The 17,029-nt window shown below is 41.4% G+C and overlaps 1 protein-coding gene across 20 annotated transcripts in view; it reads left to right on the forward strand.

Moving 5' to 3' along the window:
- The first annotated feature begins 1,429 nt into the window (after positions 1 to 1,429).
- Positions 1,430 to 17,029, forward strand: part of LOC100581084 (RNA-binding protein 12) — a 39,166-nt gene continuing 23,566 nt past the window's right edge. For 4 of the 20 annotated variants that reach the window (XR_004033104.1, XR_004033105.1, XM_030826752.1 and 1 more), the window contains exon 1: positions 12,718 to 12,881. Coding sequence is in view for 7 of the 20 variants with exons in the window: in XM_030826752.1 (XP_030682612.1) it covers positions 12,795 to 12,881 (87 nt within the window). In the remaining 13 variants the exon portion in view is untranslated. Of the gene's footprint in view, positions 1,627 to 7,392; positions 7,478 to 11,334; positions 14,905 to 17,029 lie in introns of those variants that run through there. The other 16 variants (XM_030826743.1, XR_004033102.1, XR_004033103.1 and 13 more) reach the window with 16 other exon arrangements.

Genomic DNA, 17,029 nt, shown 5'->3' on the forward strand with positions numbered 1-17,029 from the left:
CGCTCTCCTGGTGGTCTCCATCTCCTGATCTCGTGATCCTCCCACCTCGGCTTCCCAAAGTGCTGGGATTACAGGCGTGAGCCACCGCGCCCGGCCGGAGAATAGCTTTTTCTATAATAAAATAATACCATAGTGAAGCTGTGGAGAGGTCATGATGGATTGAATTTTTTTTTTTTTTTTTTTGAGACGGAATCTCGCTCTGTTGCCTAGGCTGGAGTGCTATGGCATTATCTTGGCTCACTGCAACCGCCACCTCCCGGATTCAGGCGATTCTCCTGCCTCAGCCACCCAGGTAGCTGGGACCACAGGCGCCAGCCACCACGCCCAGCTAATGTTTGTATTTTTAGTAGAGACGAGGTTTTGCCATGTTGGCCATGCTGGTCTTGAACTCCTGACCTCAGGTAATTCGCCCGCCTCGGCTTCCCAAAATGCTGGGATTACAGGCGTGAGCCACCGCGCCCTGCCCTAGATTAAAACTCTTGTTTTTTTCTGAGACGAAGTTTCGCTTTTGTCATCCACGGTGGAGTATAATGGCGCCATCTGGGCTCACTGCAACCTCCACCTACCGGGTTCAAGCGATTCTCCTGCCTCAGCCTCCCAAGTAGCTGGGACCACAAGCACCGCCACCACACCCGGCTAGTTTTTGTATTTTCAGTAGCGACTGGGTTTTGCCTTGTTGGCCAGACTAGTCTCGAACTCCTGACCTCATGATCCGCCCTTCTCGGACTCCCAAAGTGCTGGGATTATAGGCGTGAGCCACCGCGCTCGGCCTGTATAAACTCTTTTTTTTTGAGATGGAGTCTCGCTCTTTCGCCCAGGCCAGAGTGCAGTGGCGCAATCTCGGCTCACTGCAAGCTCCGCCTCCCGGGTTCACGCTATTCTCCTGCCTCAGCCTCCCGAGTAGCTGGGACTACAGGCGCCCGCCACCACGCCCGGCTAATTTTTTGTATTTTTCAGAAGAGACGGGGTTTCACCGTGTTAGCCAGGATGGTCTCGATATCCCGACCTCGTGATCCGCCCGCCTCGGCCTCCCAAAGTGCTGCGATTACAGGCGTGAGCCACCGTGCCCGGCCCCCGGCCTGTATAAACTCTTAAATGGGAAAAAAGAATCAGGTTTTGGCTGTTTTGTCAGGATATAATAACCAGCCACCACGTTGTGGTCCATTTAATCCTGAAAAAACTTAGAGGTAAGCACATTTTGCTCCTTCCGCGGAAACTGGAAGACGTGAAGCAATTTGCACAGTCTTGCAGTGAAGGGCCAAGCTGGACACTCATACCCAGCCCACCCGGCAGGGCCACTAGCCCAAGGTCGGTCCTGTGCGCAAACAGTCGCAAGCAGGGACTGAATATCCCCCTCTTAGCACAAAACCCAGTAACTTCCGGGACATCGACCGAGACCGTCAGCGCGCTTGCGCGGCCCCTTGACGTCAACCACGCCGTTCCGCCCCCTTCTGGAACGCGGAGCCGCTGAGCGGGCCGACGGCCATTTTGTGAAGCGGCGAAGGAGGTGGTGGCTGCGTTGGGCTCCGGGAAGCCGTTCGGTCTGGGGCTGTCGGCCGCGGGGCGGAGGCACTCGCGCGGGGGGTAATTCGGGGTCTGGGTTCTGGTGCCGCGCAGCTTTCCCCGGTAAGACTCCCGCAGCCCCTGAACGGGCGGGGCTGTGCGGGGCTCGTGGTGCCCCTTGGTGGCCCGGGGCGGGGCCTTCGGAGGCCTTCGAGCCCGCGGCAGCTAGCGCCCCACACAAAGGGTCGAGGCAGGGCTGCAGGGGGAGTGGGGTGCCACTTAGGCCTCTCAGATCTGAGAGGATGCAAGGAGGACGCAAGAGAGGATGAGCCTGCGTACCGAAGTGGGGACGAGGCCATAGCGAGGACGCCCCCGTGGTCTGAGAGGGGGCAGGCCAGAGCTGGCTGGCTCAGCGGCCTGCGAGCTAACGGGGACTGCAGTAAAAACACGCCTACATCCCGAGTACGGAGGATTTCTTGTCTCCCCCAGTGAAGCAGAGGTTATAACTACATCTCTGTGCCTCGAGGTGGGGAGATAATCGTAGTGAGGACACTCCCTCGACCCGAAATGGAAAGGAGGCCTTTGTGGCCTACCAGCAAAAGGGGACCCAGGTCACACCTGTGGGGAGGAAGCTGTAGTCGGTACACTCCTGTGAGTTCAGAAAGGGAGTCTCACAACCGGCCGCCTTCGTGGCCTGAAGGTGGAGGGGGTTGCAGTGAAATGCCTCCGAGGTCCATTGCTGGGGGCCGGCTTTGCTCGAGGGTGTAGCAGTTTTGAGAAGCCGGCGTCTGAAGCTAGGAAATGAGGGGGTGGGGTGAGTACGCCTCCCGAGGCTCTGAGAATTATAGTAAGATGCCAGGCCTTGGTCCCCCAGTAGGGAAGGGGCTGCTGTGAGCAGCACTTTCACGGCTCTCTCGGGAGAGGATCCTCTGGCATTTCAGGAGGACGAGATCCAGTTGGGCTGCGGAGGGTGGGTGCTTTTGATGGAGAGTTAATTGAGTTTCTCTGAAGCTTGGCTGCATTAGTTTGCAGCCACGTGAATTCGGTGGTGGGAGGGACTTTGAGGATCTACAGGTTAGTGACGGGGATGGACGCCAGTGCAGCAGGCTTAGCTGCTAGGTCGTAAACGTACGGGCTTTTTGTGTGCCTCCAACGTATGCTGTATAGTGACAAATCTGAGGGGCTCTTGTGAGGGTTACTCAGTATTAAGTGCTAAACATTATTTACTCATCTGCGTGGTGTCATGCTGAGAATTGCAGACTTTAAGAGATTTCTGGGCCCTAAAACCCTCCTTGGCTCCAGGATTCTCAGAGATAACCTAATATAAATTGAGGAAGTTGGTAGGGACCGTTTTATATTATTCAAGAATAGAGTCAGTATAACCCACCGGAAAAAAAAAAGTGATGGCAACTGAAGGTTTGTTGAAGGGAGAGGCTAGGCTTGTGATTGCAGTATTTCTTTTAGAGCTTCTTGCTTGAATGGTTTGAAATGGTGTAATTTTTGCAAAATGCAGTCTTAGCAACAAGAATTGTCTAGGACCTTGTTAACTAGTGTATATTGTTAATGCATCTCAGAGCATTTGCAGTCGAGAAAAATCCCTCAAGTCTGGACACATAGGGAAATCCTTGTTTTTTAAATTATAGAACTACAATACAAGACTGGTTGTACTTGTTTTTGAAATTTGGTAGTTTTGATAAGAATGGAGGATTTCTGGATTTAGTGGAAAGTGTGCAGACATTTTCAAAGAATATAAAAAGTTGGGAAGAACCGTTACAGGTGATTCAAATAACGTTATGGTAATTTATGAAGAAAGTGAAATGTTTGGCGTGTTTATACAAAACAGACAATGAAGATGTGTTTAGTATATATTATTGGACAGATTTTTAATGAAACAGGGAATGCATTTTTATATATGCTCGATTAAATGTTGATTGCTTATGGATTGTAATGTATAATTTTCATTTTCTTTATGTTCAAATCTGTTAGATGAAAAATGTGAAGCTTTAGAAATAATTGTGTAGTTACTTGCAACGTATTGTTACATGCTAATACTCTTTGGGCTTCTTTCACCTTCTTTGACACGTCAAATGTTTTGATGACTGAGTATTGAGAGTTTGGGAGTTGTTAGTACAATTTTTAGATGTGAAACTTGATTTTGTGGGCCAGTGTGTTCCAGGTGCTGGAATCCAGTGACAGTGTTGATAGTTTTTACTCCATTTTGCAGAGAGCCACTCTGTCATTGTTTGAATGTATGTTTTCTTCTGTAGATGTTGTAGGAAGAACCAAGTGTCAGTAGTTGGTTGCACAAAAGATGCTTTTAGATGTCCCTCCCTAAAATGCAGAGACTGATGATGTCCACTTTTATATCTTTTGTCTGGTCCACAAGTGCTTAATAGTAAATGTTCATGGAGTAAAGGAATATTGTTAAATGTTTTCAACTAAACAGAAAAGATAATTTTATCTAAACTACAGTTTTATCAGATTTCACTACCACACCCATATACCTTTTGGTTTGCACAAAATTTAATTAAGTTTAAAGCTAGCTTTTAAGACTCAAAAACATCGAGTGAATGTGGTTGTTTAGGTTAGAAGTATAATTTTGCTCTGAAGTGAAAATGAAGGTAGCAACATTTTTGTTGGCATTTGGGGGGATTGAAACATAACAGTATTTTTGACAGGAGGAATATCTTATTTAGAAATGTCTTCTGATTTGCTGCCTTTGAGTACGGAATGGAGGTTAATGGAAAATGAGTAATGCGTTATAAAAAGTATACATCTCCATCAGTGTCAGAATAATTTTTTCATTAAGAATGATTCCAGACTTTGAAATATGGTCCATTTGGGAATGGGGAACAAAATCAAGTGGCTGAAACTGTGGTTGTTTCATAATGTTTATTATAATGTGATTATGCTGTTTTTAGCATTGTGCCCGTTGTGATTGGTTCTCTGTTGCTTATCTCTGAGGTGAACATTTGAGAGTTTAATTGTTTCTTTTGGATCTGAAGAACCTAGCTCTGCTGTACCCTGGTTCTTGTTGATTAAAGAGTGATAACTGAACAAAGTTAAAGTTCACTTTTGGATGTTTACTACCAGATGAAGAGTGAAAATAGTCGTTTTAGTTTGTGCCTTGACTTCTTGATGAAGAGATTTGTTGTCAGACATTTTTTTCTGAAATTCCAAGTGATTAGAATGGCTAGTAAATATGAAAGTCTGTCTTGTCATAATATGTTAAGTTTTTGTAGCAGATACTTGTGATTTGTGCATGCATCTGGTATTTTGTCAAGTTGAAGCAAGCCTTTATGTTAGGACTAATTCCTAATAGTATGAATGGAAAACATACTAAAGCCAGCTTCTTGTTCTAGATCTTCCGAAGTATATCAGTAGCTTTAATGACAAATCAGGCCCATTTTCTCCTTTCCTATCATTATGCTGTATGTATAGATAGAATATGTATTTTAGATGTTTTATTGTTATTATTTTAGTCTTATCCTTCTAAAGTTCTGCAAAGCTTTAGGTGAATGGCGTGGATTTTTGAAATCCTGCATTCAGTCGCCAGCTGACATTTAGAATACAGGAATAGTAGTTTCCTGGAAAACAGTGACACTTGTATTAAATTCTTGTGGTTTTTACAAAGTGAGGTGTCAACACAAAAGTATTTCAGTTCTATTTCCATTTACCTTTCCCTTTTGAAGAGGTATAATACCAAGGGTTGTGAAGTTCTGGCTTGTAGCATCAACTTTCTGCATATTTTTCCTTGGTATATGTTCCCCTTTGCTGAAATAGAAGAGAATCATAAATTTCTATCTGGACTGATTTTGTGCTTTAAGTTGTACACATAAAACTTGAACTAAGTTGTCAAATTCAGTTGGGCCTTTCAGCCTTGCCTTGTGGAATGAGAAATTTCTTCCTTTTAAAGGTAATTTCTGGTAACCTTTTAGAAATTTTTGAGAGTAGACCTGGTGAGTTCCCTTTGAGCTTAACTGGCTGACCCCAGATTTGTCCTTCTCAAGATGGACATACGGTATCTTTTGAGTTTGCAAGGGAAGAGGCTGAGAGGAACCTTCTTACCTTATATTCAGGCATATGCCCTGGCCCCGTACCTGACCTTTTGAATTGGAATCTCCAGTAGGGATCAGATGTTTATTACAAGTTCTAGAAACTAGAAAGTTACACTGTTACGTGGCTGCTGGAGTCAAACCTGTATATAAATATTGCAGTACTTCATGCTCTTGCTCATTCCTTTACTTGGAGCAGGTTTTTTTCTGTTTCACATTTCCCTTTGTGACCTGTTAAACTACTAGATACGGCTTTTAAATGAAGAATTTTAAAACTCCTTAGACTTAGTTAGGCGAGGCCAGGCGTGGTGGCTCACACCTGTAATCTCAGCACTTTGGGAGGCTGATGCGGGTGGATCACTTGAGGTGAGGAGTTCGAGACCAGCCTGGGTAACATAGTGAAACCCCTGTCTCTACTAAAAATACAAAAATAAGCTGCGGGTGGTGGTGCACGCCTGTAGTCCCAGCTACTCCAGAGGCTGAGGCATGAGAATAGCTTGAACCCAGGGAGGCGGAGGTTGCAATGAGCCTAATGAGCCTAATGAGCCTAGATCGCGCCCCTGCACTCTAGCCTGGGCGACAGAGCTAGACCCTGTATCAAAAAAAAAAAAAAAAAAAAAAAAAAAGACTTAATTAGGCTAGATTTCTACAACATGTAAAAGATTAATACAATGCTCTAGGCTTTTGAGTGTGTTGATTACATATTTGCATAGCTTTTTGTGGCAAAACAATCTCATTGTTCTTTAGCAACTTGAGTAGTTGACTAGAAGATGAATAGTTTGTCCTTTAGAAAATCACACAGAATTTTTGAAATATGTTTTACTTTTTGGTGATGAATATTAAGGTCATTAGTTGTATTTTGGTCTTGGAAGATACTAATTTAAGATGAGCGTCATTTGGAAAAGTAGTCATAGGTAATCTTAATACTGAACAGTGGCAAATTTCTTCTCTCTCCGAATTAAAACATGACCTTTGGAAAAAAAAAAGTAAAAAATGACCTTTGAATATAGTTGTCTAGGCATTTGGTCATATATGCTTGTGACTTGTTAATAACTTCACCAGTTTGGAAGAAATGACAGTGAAAGATGAGTGACCTGTTTTTATTTTGGGATATACTCTTAATATGTCAGGCATTTTTAGGGTGTTTTTAAATTTTTTATTTATTTAATTTTTTTTAATTTTACAAGTTTTTGAGAACTGTTGTGGTGTCAGAGGAAAAAACACTTTCCCTTAATATTTTGTTAATATTTTGAGCTCCAGTGGAGTTAGTCCTTATAGCAAGAACTCATACTTCATTTGTTTTGTGATGTTGGATGCTATTTTATGCAAAATAAAATATATTGAAAGAATAATTGCAGTAATTTCCATTGAGTACCCTTGAATTGCTATCTTAAGTTGTCCAAGAATTGTTATTGTGCGAACTTGTGCCTTTTCATCACAAATTTGGTGAGAACCTGGGGAAGTAGACTTGTGTTACGGAGTTTTCTGGACTGGTTTAATTATAAAGTGATCAAAGCAATTAGCTGTGAAGCTGAGCTTTATGACTGTTTTAATTTTCAATGGATTCGTTATTGGGCTAAGTTATGACACTCTTGATGTATGTAAATATATAAATATTTTGAGATACTCAAATTTGAAAGCAATACCAACCAAAAAGCATGTGCGGGATTTTGTTATGGTGTCTTTCCTTTTTTTTTTTTTTTTTTTTTTGATATGCATTCTAATGAAGTACTCTGGTGGTTTCAGACTCGCCTTCGTAATGTACAGTGTGGCCTGTGCGTGTTGTTTTGTGTTTCCTGCATTGATTTTTGCCTCCGTTTATTCTCTATTGCAGTCTAAAAGTTGGTTTTAATTGGTTGCCCACAGGATTGACTTGGCCTCTACTTCTTGTTAAGAAAATACATCTCTTGTTTTATCAGGTAAGAGATTTTGAATAGAGAGTTCATTTTTATACAAAATAAAATGAGATAGCTTATTAAGAAATATGAAAATATGTGTAGCAACTATATTGTGTGTGTTTTTGTTTGCTTGTTTTTTGTTTTGAGACAGAGTCTTTTTCTGTTGCCCAGGCTAGACTCTGTTGCCCAGGCTGGATTGCAGTGGTGCCATCTCGGCTCACTGCAACCTCCGCCTCCCAGGTTCAAGCACTTCTCTGCCTCAGCCTCCCGAGTAGCTGGGATTACAGGCGCCTGCCACCACACCCGTCTAATTTTTTTGTGTTTTTAGTAGAGATGGGGTTTTATCCTCTTGGCCAGGCTGGTCTTGAACTCCTGACCTTGTGATCCACCTGCCTTGGCCTCCCAAAGTGCCGGGATTACAGGCATGAGCCACTGCCCAGGCTGGTGTGGTTTTTTACAAGTTTATCTGAGAGATGGGGGTGGGGTAGATGGTGCTTTGAGTAGTTGTTCCTTTGGGGGTCAATTTCATTTATATGGATCTGTTTATCTTGCGATTTTCCTGATAGGCAGTAAGTTTTATTCCTTAGTAGCATTTTAGACTAATTACAAATACAGATGCTTGTTATTGATAATGTTTATTTATATTTCCTAAAAGTTTAAGTATAGATATTGGGTCACATGTTTTAGAGTACAAATTTTAGACTTTAAATGGAACCTTAGCAAGTGGATTCTAACCCTCTTGTTTAAGTAACTAAGATAGGCCCAAGTTAGGTTGAAATGACTTCGCTGTCAGTTACTTAGTAACAAGAACAGCAGATACTTTTTAAAATTTTTTAAAATTTTTGTTTTATCTATTTATTTATTTTGTGACAGAGTTTCGCTCTTGTTGCCCAGGCTGGAGTGCAATGGTGCGATCTCCGCCTCCCGGGTTCAAGTGATTCTTCTGCCTCAGCCTCCCTAGTAGCTGGGATTACAGGCACCTGCCACCATGCCCAGCTAATTTTTTGTATTTTTAGTAGAGACAGGGGTTCACTATGTTGGCCAGGCTGGTCTTGAACTCCTGACCTTGGGTGATCCACCCGCCTCAGCCTCCCAAAGTGCTGGGATTACAGGTGTGAGCCACCGCACCTGGCTGCAGATATTACTTCATATTTTTTGGAAGCTAGAAACAATTTTCCTCATCAGATGGCTTTATGAATAAATCTTGTATTCCACTTTGGTTTAATATTCAGCCCTTTCCAGCTGGTAATCTGAGGCAGATTTTCAATAGCATATTCTCATGTGTACCTTGTACAAACTTTCTTTTTTTTGAGACCGAGTTTCGCTCTTGTTGCCCAGGCTGGAGTGCAATGGCGCAATCTTGGCTCACCGCAACTTCCGCCTCCCGGGTTCAAGCGATTCTCCTGCCTCAGCCTCCGAAGTAGCTGAGATTACAGGCATGCACCACCATGCCTGGCTAATTTTTTTGTATTTTTTGGTAGAGACGGGGTTTCTCCATGTTGGTCAGGCTGGTCTTGAACTCCCGACCTCAGGTGATCCACCTGCCTCGGCCTCCCAAAGTGCTGGGATTACAGGCATGAGCCACCACGCCCGGCCACCTTGTACAAACTTTCAGTAAATCCCTGCTCTTAACAGAAGATGGCTTGAAGACTTAACTGTGTATGTCACTTTAGCCCTGTGTTTAATTTTTGTGTTCTTGGAACTATATCAAGTTCCTGTTTGATTGTCCCAGTGCAAACTAGTCTCTCTCTCTCTCTCAAGTTGTTTTGAGTACCTGGATTGCCCATGATGTTTCCCCTATACAAAGTGATTAACCACTTTTTGAAGTTGAACAGGAAATGCTATCACATTTTGCATATAGCCACATATTCTACATTGAGCAAGGAATGTGAATTTGATTTAATGACTTGGAAACTGCTTGATGAACCTCCTTATAGGCTGCTAAATAGTAAATGAGAAAAGAGACTGTTGGTGTGATGTTTTTTAGCGTTAATTTTTCTTGTTGACTCTTTAAGTTTGTGAATGAAAAGCTTCCCCACCCTTCCCAAATTCTAGTGCTTTATAATGGCCTCACAAAAAGCATTTTCTGTTTGCTAGTCCATTTTTCTGGATTAAATTTGAAGGTGGCTTTTTATTTTTGTGTATGTGTCTGTGAGAAAATTGTCAAAGCCAAGCAGTTTGTTTCTTGTTTGTATAAAGCAGTCGTAATATTGAGATATAATTACAGATTTTGTTGCATTGAATTAGTATTTATTAATATTTGATATTGAAGTTAGAGAATTCTTAGAGCATATAGTAGAAAATCTTGCCCCTTGTAATGTTCTTGAGAAATGATAAAACCAAATCTCTTCATTAATTTATAACCTTTCTGAGGGTCATGAGCTGATTTTATGGGCTTATATTTAAAAGTTGACTTTTCAGGCGGGGCGCAGTGGCTCACGCCTGTAATCCCAGCACTTTGGAAGACTGAGGAGGGTGGATTACCTGAGGTCAGGTGAAGTCCCATCTCTCCTAAATACAAACAATTAGCCAGGCATGGTGGCGCATGCCTGTAATCCCAGCTACTCGGGAGGCTGAGGCAGGAGAATTACTTGAACCCGGGAGGTGGAGGTTGCCGTGAGCTGAGATCATGCCATTGCACTCCAGCCTGGGCTACAAGAACGAAACTCTGTCTCAAAATAAATAAATAAATAAAAGTCGACTTTTCAGATGGGTTGGAAAACACCCTATGTTGTTGACCACCTTAATTTCAAAGTAGTATGTTTCCCAGTCCCAATAATTCGGTTTGTGTCACTTTCCAAAGGGTTGCCCTTGGATTTGCTCTTAGAAGCCTTTAGAACTGAAATACTGAAATTTGAGGGGAACATTTCTTTTTTGATTATGTCAAAACAGGCATGATCTAAGGAGATCACAGAGATCCTGCAGGAGTTGTGTAGGTCCAAGACTGTAACAACCACCGAGTAATTCACACTCTGGTTCTAAAACAAAAACAAAAAATATTTTTATTGTCAGCTCTCTCCTAGGGGAAAATAATACTTTAAAAAATTTTATTAAATAGAGGATTTGGTTATGAGTCATTGGACCTGAGTTTTAATTAAAATAGTCACAGTGAATGGGACTATAACCAGGTTCTACTTTTGGGGGTAATGAATCAAGGTAACTCAGATTTTGGCTGTCCTATTCAGTAGTTCTTTTGGCTTCTTAGTATGTCTTAACCTTGTTTATAATAAATAATTCCATATGTAATGTTTTGTAATCTATAAGGCAGATTGAAAAGTTTCAGGATGAATAAAATAATGGAACCAGTTCTCATTTAAGACTTGAAGCTACTTTTAGTCTTAAGTATTATTTACAGTTCATTAGTATTCTAGTTTTTTGCTTCTGTTGGATTTTGAGGCTGAGCTCTATAAAATCACACTCTTGATAATTCTATGAAATTATCAAGTATATAGGGAAGATGCTAAGCCAGTTTTAAATACTAACTTTGATAAATTCTTTGCATGTTTTTTCCCTATAGATTGTTAAACTTTGTTTCCTGATTTGACTTACACATTTCTTTTAAATCTTACTGAATGATTAGTGGTCTGAATGATGTGTATGTATTTTACTGTCCTACAGTTATTTTTTCTTGAACTTTTTGAGTCTTGGGACTGAACTGTTTCCAAAATTAATGCCTTCTGGAAGTTGAAATTGTCTACATTTTACATTGTAAATGGCACGTAATGTTCAGTTTTTAGAATATCTAAATTAAAGACATTGCCTGTGATAGCGTGAGGGAATATTTGAGGGCCTAATATGGTAGCTGGTCATTCTTGTAGCTAAAAACTTGGTGTGATAAACAGGAGTCTGACCTGGCCGTTGCCTTTTCTCATCTGCAGGTGTGTGTGGTTTCAGCGCAGCATGGCTGTGGTCATCCGTTTGCAAGGTCTCCCAATTGTGGCGGGGACCATGGACATTCGCCACTTCTTCTCTGGATTGACCATTCCTGATGGGGGCGTGCATATTGTAGGGGGTGAACTGGGTGAGGCTTTCATCGTTTTTGCCACTGATGAAGATGCAAGGCTTGGTATGATGCGCACAGGTGGTACAATTAAAGGGTCAAAAGTAACACTATTGTTGAGTAGTAAAACGGAAATGCAGAATATGATTGAACTGAGTCGTAGGCGTTTTGAAACTGCCAACTTAGATATACCACCAGCAAATGCCAGTAGATCAGGACCACCACCTAGCTCAGGAATGAGTAGCAGGGTAAACTTGCCCACAACAGTATCCAACTTTAATAATCCTTCACCCAGTGTAGTTACTGCCACCACTTCTGTTCATGAAAGCAACAAAAACATACAGACATTTTCCACAGCCAGCGTAGGAACAGCTCCTCCAAATATGGGGGCTTCCTTTGGGAGCCCAACGTTTAGCTCAACCGTTCCAAGCACAGCCTCTCCAATGAACACAGTCCCGCCGCCACCAATTCCTCCAATTCCAGCGATGCCATCTCTGCCACCAATGCCATCCATTCCCCCAATTCCAGTTCCTCCTCCAGTACCTACATTGCCTCCTGTGCCTCCTGTGCCCCCGATTCCCCCAGTTCCTTCTGTGCCACCCATGACCCCACTGCCACCCATGTCGGGCATGCCGCCCTTGAATCCGCCACCTGTGGCACCTCTACCTGCTGGAATGAATGGCTCTGGAGCACCTATTAATTTGAACAATAACCTGAATCCTATGTTTCTTGGTCCATTGAATCCTGTTAACCCTATCCAGATGAACTCTCAGAGCAGTGTGAAGCCACTCCCCATCAACCCTGATGATCTGTATGTCAGTGTGCATGGAATGCCCTTTTCTGCAATGGAAAATGATGTCAGAGATTTTTTCCATGGGCTCCGTGTTGATGCAGTGCATTTGTTGAAAGATCATGTAGGTCGAAATAATGGGAATGGATTGGTTAAGTTTCTCTCCCCTCAAGATACATTTGAAGCTTTGAAACGAAACAGAATGCTGATGATTCAACGCTATGTGGAAGTTAGCCCTGCCACAGAAAGACAGTGGGTAGCTGCTGGAGGCCATATCACTTTTAAGCAAAATATGGGACCTTCTGGACAAACTCATCCCCCTCCTCAGACACTTCCCAGGTCAAAATCGCCCAGTGGGCAGAAAAGATCAAGGTCAAGATCACCACATGAGGCTGGTTTTTGTGTTTACTTGAAAGGGCTACCATTTGAAGCAGAAAACAAACATGTCATTGATTTTTTTAAAAAGCTGGATATTGTGGAAGATAGTATTTATATAGCTTATGGACCCAATGGGAAAGCAACTGGCGAAGGCTTTGTAGAGTTCAGAAATGAGGCTGACTATAAGGCTGCTCTGTGTCGTCATAAACAGTACATGGGCAATCGCTTTATTCAAGTTCATCCAATTACTAAGAAAGGTATGCTAGAAAAGATAGATATGATTCGAAAAAGACTGCAGAACTTCAGCTATGACCAGAGGGAAATGATACTAAATCCAGAGGGGGATGTCAACTCTGCCAAAGTCTGTGCCCACATAACAAATATTCCATTCAGCATTACAAAGATGGATGTTCTTCAGTTCCTAGAAGGAATCCCAGTGGATGAAAATGCTGTACATGTTCTTGTTGATAACAATGGGCAAGGTCTAGGACAGGCATTGGTTCAGTTTAAAAATGAAGATGATGCACGTAAGTCTGAACGCTTACACCGTAAAAAACTTAATGGGAGAGAAGCTTTTGTTCATGTAGTTACCCTAGAAGATATGAGAGAGATTGAGAAAAATCCCCCTGCCCAAGGAAAAAAGGGATTAAAGATGCCTGTGCCAGGTAATCCTGCAGTTCCAGGAATGCCCAATGCGGGATTGCCCAGTGTGGGACTGCCCAGTGCAGGACTTCCCGGTGCGGGTCTGCCCAGCACAGGACTGCCTGGTTCAGCAATAACCAGTGCAGGACTGCCTGGTGTGGGAATGCCCAGTGCAGGAATACCTAGTGCAGGAGGTGAAGAGCATGCCTTCCTGACTGTAGGATCAAAGGAAGCCAACAATGGGCCTCCATTTAACTTTCCTGGTAATTTTGGTGGATCAAATGCCTTTGGGCCACCAATCCCTCCTCCAGGATTAGGAGGCGGGGCCTTTGGTGATGCTAGGCCTGGTATGCCTTCAGTTGGAAACAGTGGTTTGCCTGGTCTAGGACTGGATGTTCCGGGATTTGGAGGTGGACCAAACAATTTAAGTGGGCCATCGGGATTTGGAGGGGGCCCTCAGAATTTTGGAAATGGCCCTGGTAGCTTAGGCGGTCCCCCGGGTTTTGGAAGTGGCCCTCCTGGTCTTGGAAGTGCCCCTGGGCATTTGGGTGGGCCACCAGCTTTTGGGCCTGGCCCTGGCCCTGGCCCTGGCCCTGGCCCAATCCATATTGGTGGTCCCCCTGGCTTTGCATCTAGTTCTGGAAAACCAGGACCGACAGTAATTAAAGTGCAGAACATGCCCTTTACTGTGTCTATTGATGAGATTTTAGATTTCTTTTATGGCTATCAAGTAATCCCAGGCTCAGTGTGTTTAAAATACAATGAAAAAGGTATGCCCACAGGTGAAGCCATGGTGGCCTTTGAGTCTCGGGATGAAGCCACAGCTGCTGTCATTGACTTAAATGACAGGCCTATAGGTTCAAGAAAAGTAAAACTTGTATTAGGGTAGCCATTCACATCATTCTTTATAGGGTAGATCTTCATATTGCTGTGATTAATGCATCCAGATTGTTTTCCTAGTATTTCCAGGTTAGAACCTGTGGATTGTTTCAATTGCATATAGCTTGGTTTCCATAACATAGAGCATTGGTTGACTGTTTACAGAAGACTCACTCACCAGGATAAACATTGCTGTATGTTACAGTAAATCTCTCTGGAGAGAACACATAAATGATTTTGGCATACCATTAGAGAAACCATTTGTAAAACTCAAATGACCACATAAAGCTATCAAGGAGTCTAGATTGGTTTTGTTTTGTACCATATGGGTTGAAGAAAATAGAAATGTCAGTAGAACTCATTGAGGGTGCTCTTGCCAGCTGCTGAAAATAGAAGTTGGCTACTCTCAGAATTTGGTTTAAAGCTGGACAGATTTGCTTTGTTATAGGGTAAAGCTTTGTCTAAAGTCCTCATTTTCTTTTAAAATTGAATAAAATTTCTGTATACAGATTCATTGTATGTACCTTTATTGCTTCTTAAGGGTCCTTGCTGTATAGACAGTCCTGCTTCAGAAGTTGCTGCTTTGTTTGTCTAATTGACTAATTTGTAAATGAGCAGAACTGTTTTGTTGGTTTTTTTCCCTAAATATAAAAGTCCACACTTCGTTTGTGCTATAACCTCAAACTTTGATTTCTAATGTCACACTTAAAACTGTGTGGAATAAGACTTTTGCCATAAAAATAAACTATGGAGTCCTTTCTCTACCAGAGCCTTTTTGGTTTGACCGCCACGATTTAGGTTAGTCAGTTTAAAAATTGTTCATGTTGTTTGGATGGTATCGAAAACCAGAAACCACTTTTAATAGTGTGTTTAAGATACTTGATTTGAAGTCCTTTTCATGATGGACTAATTGTAGTATCAATTTCCTCCTGTCCCGATTTATGTGAAATTTTGGCCTTTAAACAAAGAGGGGCCCATTCATAAGAGAGTGTCATATCTAGGTTTTTCAAACTGAAGTTGAAATTATCTTTGTTAGCAGTAGTAATATAGAATAAAAGATCCGTATGCTGGTTCATAGATTGATACGTGTTAGTCCTGTTATTTGGAGGCTTTTTGGCATAGTTGTTTGATCAGGAGCCTGTTTACTAAAAGTCTTCATACAGAATACAAGTGCAGCTGCCAGAGGGGAGAAAATTGAGATTCTTGACCCTTTCATACTCTTTTCTTTGGTATTCAGGACACTAAGGCAGGAGGACCACATGAGTTCTGGTTGGTAAGTGTCCTTGTCATGAAAACACTTGCCTTACAAGGCTCTAATTATGATTTCCCTAGTCAATGCTCTGAAGATGTGTCACATAAACAATATGGAAGGGGAGATAGGTGAGATGATACGAAAAACAAATTTTCTTACTGTCATAAAAGGCTCTAATTATGGTTACTTTCCCTAGTCAGTGCTCTGAAAATGTGTCACATTATATTATAAACAATACAGAAGGAGAGATAGATGAGAGATCATGAAAACCAAATTTTATCTTTTACATGGCCCCTTTGTCTTCGTTTGAAACATCCCCAACATTTCTTACAAATTAGTGTACTTACAAAGGGGTCAGTCTTTTAAAATAAGTATTTCCTGTTAAAATATATATATATATATACAGTGCCTTTTTGGTGTTGTGAGTCAGTGGAACACTGAAATACAGTGGTTGTGTAATTTAGATTTAAGAGTGGCAACAGTTTGATTTGATAAGATTTGAAAAGGCTTTTTATCACTACAATCTTAGAGGATTGACAGTACAGGATTTTTGTTTAAGGGAAGGATTGTTTAGACTCAAAGAAGAGGTGACTGTTGTGGATCTTTTGATAATTCATGAATACAAATTTGCTTTGACAGATCACTAGATACTGCCTCCTCAATTTCAAAAGCAATATAACGTTTGTATATGCTGTTTAATTTAAGTTAATGTTAAGTAATCATTTCTCATTCCAAAGACAATGCAAAAAACTTCAGCACTGCTTGAGAGTTGTATTTCAACCACAGATATTTTCCCCATTGGAAAGCTATTTTCATTTTAGAAAAATGGGTTGTTTGAAGATGAAAGTCTTTTATCTTTTTTTCACAATTTATTTTGGTTATATGTTCGTACATTCTTATTAAATATTTCATACACTTTATTGCAACTACTTTGTTATTTCTACATCTTAGATAAATGCTGAAAAGGAAAATGATTTCATTGTTCATCTAATTAAATAAATTAAGAAAAGAGCAGTTTGTGTAGAAATTGGAGAGAACTGTGTTTTATATGAATCACAACAGTGCTCGTTGTGGACTGTAATTAAATGCTTTGCCCTCTGGAACTTGATTTTTGTGTATCTGAGACTTATTAACAGTGCTAACTGCTAAGGATACTGTTTATCTTGTTCTGGGCATTGGAGTTTCGGTTTTTAAAAAATTCTTGAAAATGTATTGTGTGAAACTACTCATACCTCTCTTCCTGCGAATTTTCTCCTCAGAACTAGGTTTGGGGTAGAAATCAATTGACATTATTTTCTCATTTGCTTTGTATGGTATGAAGGATTTGTAAAGCTTTGCTCAAAGTTGTGTGCATTTGTAAACACTATCATGATATTTTCAATTTTATGTGTAAATTTTATTGTCTGTTTTTGGTGATTCTGACATTAATGGAAGAGAATATTTTCCATTAGATTTAATTTTTTTCCTCTCCCTTCTGATTTTTTTTATTGGTGTTCATTTTTCTTTTGATTTAAAGAATTAGAGAAATCTACAAATGTATGTCATGAATAAGCAAATTTGTAAACTTTTCTGAACTTTAGTGAAACATTTAGTTCACAAGCATAATTTGGAGGTGTGTTCTGTGTTTACACA

The sequence above is a fragment of the Nomascus leucogenys genome, chromosome 13 (genome assembly GCF_006542625.1).
Source record: "Nomascus leucogenys isolate Asia chromosome 13, Asia_NLE_v1, whole genome shotgun sequence".
Classification (NCBI taxonomy): Eukaryota; Metazoa; Chordata; class Mammalia; order Primates; family Hylobatidae; genus Nomascus; species Nomascus leucogenys.